The sequence below is a fragment of the Elephantulus edwardii genome, unplaced genomic scaffold (genome assembly GCF_000299155.1).
Source record: "Elephantulus edwardii isolate Elephantulus edwardi_28Jun2011 unplaced genomic scaffold, EleEdw1.0 scaffold00453, whole genome shotgun sequence".
NCBI lineage: Eukaryota > Metazoa > Chordata > Mammalia > Macroscelidea > Macroscelididae > Elephantulus > Elephantulus edwardii.
In genome coordinates this window covers 153,397-161,730 of record NW_006400203.1, presented here as the reverse complement: position 1 = coordinate 161,730, position 8,334 = coordinate 153,397, and the positions used below count along the sequence as shown (strand labels likewise).

Sequence of the window (8,334 nt, the reverse complement as noted above, 5' to 3'; positions counted from 1 at the left end):
TCAAGGATTCTGAAGCTTCGTCTGACATACTTTGGGCATGTTGCAAGGAGGGACTGGTCCTTGGAGAGGGACATCATGTTTGGCAGAGTGGAAGGATGGTGCATGAGTGGAGGACCTTCAATGAGATGGATCGATTCTGTGACTGGAGTGATGGGAATGAGTACCTTTGAGATGGCTAGGTTGGCACAGGATAGAACGGCGTTTAGGGCTCTTGTATGTAGGGTCACTATGAGTCGTAAGCGACTCGATGGCACATAGCAGCAACAACACCACCACCAAACTTGCAAAGTAGATACAGATTTTACCTAGATACGAAGTTGCTGTGCTTAAATTTATCTTGGGTCTGTTTGATTGATTTCTTTATTTTCTTTTTTTTTTTAATCTAAGACCTTTCTTGACTATTAAACTCCTAAGTACTAAGTGTACTTACTAACTTACCTTCTCACATTGTTTTTGCACTTGTACTTTAGCTTAGAGGTAATACTGAAGAATTGTTCACTCAGTTCTGATGTGAACACATAATGCTTTTTAGTTCAATACACAGAGATCTGAAAAGGAAATTTTTGTTGTTCTGACATGACAGAGGTCTTAGAGGCTTTGTAGGATAGCTTTAGCATGACTCCCAAAATAAGAGTGGTTAATGTATATGTATGTATTTATATTCCTCAGCTACCTAGTGTGAGCCAAGAGACTCTGAAACATAGTGGTATTGGACGAGCAGTGATGTATCTCTACAAGCACCCCAAAGAATCAAGGTCCAACAAGGATATGGCAGGAAAATTAATCAGTATGTAAATCTTGTTTGTGTGTGTGTGTGTGTGTGTGTGTGTAGGCAGATAATCTAGATAACAACAATTCATAGCTGTTGAATAGGTCATAGCTGAACCTTCAGTGGGTTTTCCGAGGCTATTTTTGCATGGGAGGAGATTGCTCAGAGTTCTATTGCTTAGCACCTGGTGGGTTCTGATAATCTTGGGGTTGGCAGTGCAACTCCTTACCATCTAGGCCCTCAGAGCTCCAGATAAATAGTCATGTATATATAAAAAACTAATTCTGTTTTTACCTATATTCATTTAAAATAAGTTAGTAAAGTGGGATAGAAAATTTTTCATTTCTTATAGGCACCAGCTTTCCCCCTTAAGCTTATAGTGCTTCCAGATATTAAATATATCAAGTAAGTGTTTATGCTTTCTACTTATGATTCATGATAATGAATAATAAGGTTTAGAATGTAGACTCTGGAGTCAGTCATACTGTTATTTCCAATCTGGATCCATCACCTGCCTCATTACTTTGACCAGGTATTTTTAAATACTAAACTTTGTTTCCTCTGTAAGATTGAGATAACCATGTGCCTACTTTGAATTATAATAAAGATTAAATGAGAGATGTGTATATAGCACAGCACTTAGTACAGGACAGAATTTAAAAAATGCTTAACACTGCTCCTATTGTTAATAGTTGCATAATAGTCTCCAAAACCTTTATAGGTTCTTTTCTAATGGTACCAAAGAAAACCAGAAAAATTTAACTGAAACTCTTCTAAGAAAGTGCTCTTTTAAAAAAAAAAGAAAAAAAGAAAGTGCTATATTGTTTTTGAAATATTTTGCTCTTTAAGAATGAAGCCATGTGTGTTTTCTTCCTTATCTTTTCCTGTACTCTGTTTTGGCAAAGATTTTTAAAACTTCAGAATAGGAAAAATAACTTCTGCATTTCAATACAGATTTTTTTTTAAACTTTTTAGCTTGTCAAAATATTTTCAAGAAATACAGATTTTTTTAAATAGACGTAGATAAGTGTTACTTCTTGTTGTTAAGTGCCGTCAAGTCGTAGATGACTCATAGTGACCCTATGAACAAAAGAACTGAACAGTTGTATAACTTTCATCATTTCTCCAAGTTAATAGAGTTTCCGGTGGATACCACTTCTGCTTCCAGGCTTGTTTTAATCGGGGAGCTCCACTAAACACTGTCTACCATGGGTAACCATTATCACATTTGACACATCAATGTCACAGTGTTTAGTTAGCATTACAGCAACTACAAGTTACGTTTGTACAGCAAATGGACAGACCAGTGTTATACCACTTAGAAGAATGTTTGACCCAAAACAGTTAAAACCAGGCCTGAGGGTCATAGATTAAAATCACCCACCTTTGGCTTGGTAGCATAACTTTCTATCCATTAGACCAACAGAGCTCTCTCATTGTTGTTAAATGCTGTTGAGTCATAAGGACTCATAGCATCCCTATGAACTAAAGACCTGAACACTTACATCTTTAATATTATCAGTAACTGCTTGCCAGGTGGTGTGTTAAAAAAATTTTTGGTACTTTTATGGAGTGATTCTTAATTCCCCCCCCCACCCCCACCCCCCTTAGGTTGAGAAGGGAAGCATAACCTCACTAGTTTTACATGGCTACTATAAAGAAGGACCTGTCTGTACAGGCAGAATATAGATGGTAAAACATTGAGAATGATGCAGGGATTCTCAGGAGTCCATGTATCTTTTGAAACAACTCTCTACCTGCATTGGCTCTACCCCTGGACCCATCATGACGTTGTAATAGTCATGGAAACTAGTGAGGTTATACTTACCCCTCTTGCCTATGGGGAAAAAGTCAGGAACTGCTGCATTTTTACTCACTATAAACAGTAGGCATCAAGTGCTTTTTTACATAGTCATCTTACCAGGTTATTTTAGACTTATATTAAGTATAGACCCTACATCTCCAACATTAAACTATGGTTTCATTGACCATATTGTCAGTTAGGTACTTAGAAAATTTGTTTTTGCTTATGGTAAGAAAGTATAAAAATTTTAAGAGTTTCTGTTTCTGTGATATGAACTAGAAATTTAGATTGTTTTTATGAAATGTCAACATACTAATTGAATATGAAAATGAGTCACATGTTACTTTTAATACTTGTGTGGTTGCTGGTGGTTAACTGATTTTTAATATCTAATTTTCTGAAGCAACATAGTTGCAGTATTGATGTTGTACAGTTTTTATATAAATGATCTTGGGAATTGGCAGTGCTAACCTAAAAACCTTGCCTCTCTGGTAGTTTGAATCTTCCAGTATCTACTCAGGAGAAAGATGAGCAATCTCCTGAGAAATTTACAGCCTTGGAAGGCCAACGGAGGGCCAGCTCTGAATTGGTTTCAACTTGATGGTCAGCTGTGAGTTTGTTCGAACTTGAAGGCCATGAGTTGAGAATGAGTTAAAGAATGTTTGAAATACCCGGAGGATGTAGACATTTGAAAGACTGGCAGGAGTTTGCTCATTTATAAACTGTGTAATTGTTACAGATGAGTGGTCTCGGCCTATATTTGGTCTAACTTCCAACTACAAAGGAATGACAAGGGAAGAGAGGGAGCAGAGAGATTTAGAACAAATGCCTCAACGACGACGAATGAACAGGTATGAGGGAACAGGTATGAGTAAGTGGAATAATTGTTATTGTACTAAATCAGATGTTTGGAATCGTGCAAGATGATAAAACTTTCTTCCCTCTCAGCTTGATAACACTTGTGTAATTCATAAATATTTTGGTTTAAATGTGATGCATACAATGAAGATTTCCTCTACTCTTGGTCAGCTGGGTGAATGTGAACATTTCCAGTTTCAGGGGCTCCCAGATGTTCCAGGCACTTGCAGATAATAGGAGGGGGGGAAAATATTACTGGCCCAACCTGTTAATATACAGTATATTAATTATATCTCAGAGGTCAACTTATTAGTTGCAGATAGAACTATTAAAGTTCATCATGTTGCAAATAAATACTAACATAAATGGTCCTTTTAAAAGATAGGAAGCTTTTTACCCCAATACAGTGTAAAGAACCTTTTTTAAGTTTGATATTTAAATATGGTGGGTTGGAATTAGGGGATTTCCCCTCCTCTGTCACAAAGATCTAAAATTTGTTATTTGTTATTTCATTGATTAATTTTTTTTGGTAGCACTGGTGGTCAAACACCCCGAAGAGACTTGGAAAAGGTGCTGACAGGAGAAGAAAAGTAAGTTGTTTCTTTGATTGTTGTTTTGTTTTTTAATTTTTTTAAATTATAAAAATAGAAAGATAACTAATAAAACATGTATGGGGATCCAAGGGGGCAAGGGTGGAAGCAGAAGGATGGGTATGAGTAGGGATAAAATCACAGGGTTGCACAATTTTGTGGGTGGAGGGAGGTATAAAGGAAATGAAAGATCTGGCAAGGACTGGAAAAGACAGGGTAATGGTGCACGTAGTAGTGCAGTGGTGATTTTTTTTTTTTTTTCACAAAGAGATTGTCTTTATTTGTGGTTTCCCAGTTGGGAATTGGTACAGATGCTCTGGCTGCTTCATGCTGAACAGGGGTGTTGAGATGAAGGTGGAGCCCACTTTAACACTTTCCTGGTAGTAAAGTTGGGTTGAAGCTGCATGCCTTCTTGTTCAGTTAGAAGATATTTTCATGATGTTTTCTGCCCTCTGGACTGCAGGGTATTTGCAGTGGGAGTGGCTGGTTGAATTTTGAGGCTCCATCCACCTTTGCTTCCTTGCCTGGCAATTATATTTCCCTTTTGTTTCCAGAACTGGGCTCAGGGTTCAGATTCTTGAGCAAGACTCAGTGTGCTGGTTACCTATAGGAAAGGGAGCAAACCGAGAGAGAACAAACTTGTGAGTTAACAAAGATTTAAAGGGTTTTGGAGGTGTAACTTACAGGTGTATTAGAGGAGGAGATGGAGGAAAGTGTCTTAGATAAAGTTCCTCATACACATCAGGTGGCTCTACCCATGGGCCAGGTGGCTCTTCCCCCTCAGAGCTCCTACTGGAGACCACAGCCAGGGGGCAGCATTTTTGGCTCCAGCACCGCCCTCAGTGCCTCATTACGCTCCACCAAGTGGCCTACTTATAACTTGAAGTAGGTATTAGTACTTTGCCCTGCCACAAAGGGAGAAGGGGCTTCCAGAGTGGTGAAAAGGAAGACCCTCAACAAGATGGACTCACACAGTAATTTTAACAATGTGTTGGAACTTATCAGAGATGGTGGGGATGGTTTATGATAGGGCAAGGCTCATCAATTTGTTATGAGTTGTAGTCAACTTGATGACAATCAACAACAACACATAATTGCACTTTCAAGCCATTCAAACTATAGGGAACTGTCTTCCCAATGGTAAACTGAGGGTAAGTGTATGTGTGTTTGGGGGAAGAATGGATTGAAAATTCAAAAACTGTTTCTATTAAGATTTAGTCCGTATGTCTTTAACATTCATATTCTCTCTCTTTCATCCACTCACTCACTCACTCACACTCACACACAGAAACGCTCAGTAGATTAACCAGCTAGCTGAAAGAACATTTCTCATAACCTCTGCTTTTTTCCTAAAGTCTCATCTATCACAGTTTCAAACTTACACACACAGACTCCTTATCCTTCTAGTTCATCTTTCATTTTCATTCTGCTTTCTGTCCTCACTTACACAATAACTTCTACAACTACAACAATAACTTCTTTTAACAGCTGTCCTGCCCTGGGGTAGCTTCCTCTTTCACTAGGATCTCCTCCAAAACACAGGCCCAGTTAGCATACTCTCTATTATTGGCTTCTCAACTTGGCTCCCTCTTTTCAAACTCCAGTTGGTTAATTTTTTTCCTTTTAACTCCTGATTCAACAGTCTTTTCCATGGAGGAAACTATCAAATCTGTTTGTAGTTCAGCTTTCTCTTTACCACATTGCCGCAAGTGATGGTGCTCGGTCATCAATTTAAAAGTGTGCGACAACGTGTTAAATCCCCAATTCTAAATCTATGATATTTATGGAAGTATCTGTTTAGGCATTTCACGTTTAATATGATCAAAACAGAATTCATCTGTGAACTTAATTCCTTTCTGATATTAAGAACTGGTATTATCATTGTCTGAACAACTTAGATTAAAATGATGGCTGGAGTTTTCAACTCTAGCCATTTCTATTCCTCTAAATCAACCAGTGCCAGGCAAGTCTACCTTTCAATGATATCTTAACCTTCTATCCTCCCCCTCCGCACTCCAGTACTGTCTCAATTTAACGATAAACATGCCTTCAAATGCTCTATCCTAATGATGTCACCAGCATAAGGGTTCCAAATAAATTCTCATGATATTATGACCATGCTTAAGAACTTTCCATGAAACTACAAAGAGATTGACTACATCTGTGAAAAAAAATTTTTTTGGGGAAAAAAAAAGAGATAAAAACAAGGTTAGATGCTGAATATGGACTGCTCTTGTTCAAATTCAAATAGAAGCTAAAGAAAATGAAAATAAATCCACAGGGACCAGAACCTGACTATTCCACCTGAATTTAAAAATCCTCAAGGATATCATCCATGAAAAGAACAAAGACTCATTACAAAGACCACCATAGATGTCAGAAAAAGTGAAAATTGCACGAGAGTACCAAAAAGCCAAAACAAAGGGGGATAGGAATGCAGAAAAGAAAGAAATGAGCAGAAGATTTCAAAAGACAGTTCAAGAAGAAAAACTAAAGTATTATAACAGTATGCACAAAGAGCTTGAATTGGGAGAATAAAAAGGGAAGAATTAGCTAGGTATTTGTTTCCTCCCCTTCAAATATGCTGGTCTAAGTCAGCTCGATGGATAATTTTTTTTTAATTGTTAATTATTCATTCTTGCATATTTTTCTCACGGCCCCCTCTCCCAGTCACATTGTAATGCACCTTTTGTTCCTGGCTGTTGTCATACATATAATGCCTAATCATATATTTATCCCTTTTAAAGATTCTTGTTTCCTCTCCATCTGTCCCAATGCACTATTCATTACCTATCCACTCATTTCCTATTTGCCCCTATATCACCATGTCAGGCCTCTTTTAGAACAGTGGTGTTGTGTTGCCCTTTTGTGATTGAGATACTTCAGTCAGCATAATGTATTCGAGCTCATCCATATTGCGTAATCTTTTAGTTAGGAGTTCTGAGTACTGCATAGTATTCCACTGTGTGAATGTACCATAGTTTCTCTATCCATTTGTTTGTTGATAGGCACTTGGATTACTTACCATCTCTTTGCTATTGCAACATATATGGGCGTGCATACATCTGTTTGAGTTGTGTTGTGGCTCTGGTTTCTTTAGGGAATATTCCCAGTAGTGGCATTGCTGGGTCAAATGGTATTATTTCCAACTTTTTTATAAAGTACCAGACGGGTCTTCTGTAGTCATACCTTTTTACATTTCCACCAGCGGGAAAAAAGAATTCCAATCTCTTCATAGTCTTGCCAGCATTTGTTATTTGCTGCACTGTTCACCATCCTTGTCTGTTAAGGAGCACCCTGATTGCACTTCTTCCAAGACAAATTTGTTTGTTCTTTTGGCATCCATAGCATATTCAGTATTTTCTCCCACATCTCACTTCATATGCATCAGTTCTCAATCATCCTTTATTCATTGTTTGACTTTCAGATGGATAGGAAGCATTAGAAAATACCATGGCATGGATCAGGCACACAATAGTTTTTCAATGACTATCCTTTCTCTTCAGCACTTTAAAGGTATCCTTGACATCAGATTTCCCCAGTGCAACACATCTTTTAATTTCTTGACTGCTGTCACTATGGGTATTGATTGTCTATCTAAGTAAAGAGAAATTGTTGAAAACTTCAGTCTTTTTTTCCTACCTATCATAATGTTGCTTTTTGAATTTACATACAGACTTAATTTTTTATTCTTTCTGACATGGAGTTACTAAATTTGTGCATGTATGGAAGATAGTTTTGCAGTTTCTTGCGAAATTAAATATTCAGCTACCTTGTGACCCAGCAGCAAATGTCTTGGGCATTTATCCGTGAGAAGTAAAAACTTACCAGTCAAGCAAAAACCTATATATGGATTTTCTTAATGACTTATTCATAAAAGTGGAAGTAGCCAAGATGATTAAACAAACTGTATTATGCTATGACATGTAGTTGTTATTAAGGTTCTGCTAAGTCTCTCCCAGCATTAATTAAAATAGGCTCTGACTTTTGTAATCCATAGGATTTTCCACTGGCGATTTTCAAAAGTAATGGAATACTTTAGCAGCAATAAAAAGGAACTAAAATGTGCTGAGGTGGAAAGGCAATCTCAAAAGTTTATATACTACATGATTTCATTTATATAGACCATTACTGGAAGGACAAAACAGCAAAAATGAAGAGTGGGTTAATGGTTGCCAAGAGTTAGAGATAAAGCAGGCCAGTGAATATAGTTACAGGATGTTGTTGTTATGTGCCATCGAGTCGTTTCCGACTCATAACGACCCTATGCACAACAGCTCTAAACCCTGCTCTATCCTGCGCCAACCGCACCG

General features: G+C 37.6%; 1 protein-coding gene across 1 annotated transcript in view; it reads left to right on the top strand.

The window, feature by feature from the left end:
- IWS1 (IWS1 homolog (S. cerevisiae)) overlaps positions 1–8,334 on the top strand; it is a 102,002-nt gene that overhangs the window by 73,056 nt on the left and 20,612 nt on the right. Inside the window, exons 10-12 of the mRNA XM_006902806.1 lie at positions 670–787; positions 3,313–3,424; positions 3,965–4,021. Coding sequence (XP_006902868.1) covers positions 670–787; positions 3,313–3,424; positions 3,965–4,021 — 287 coding nt within the window. The remainder of the gene's footprint in view (positions 1–669; positions 788–3,312; positions 3,425–3,964; positions 4,022–8,334) is intronic.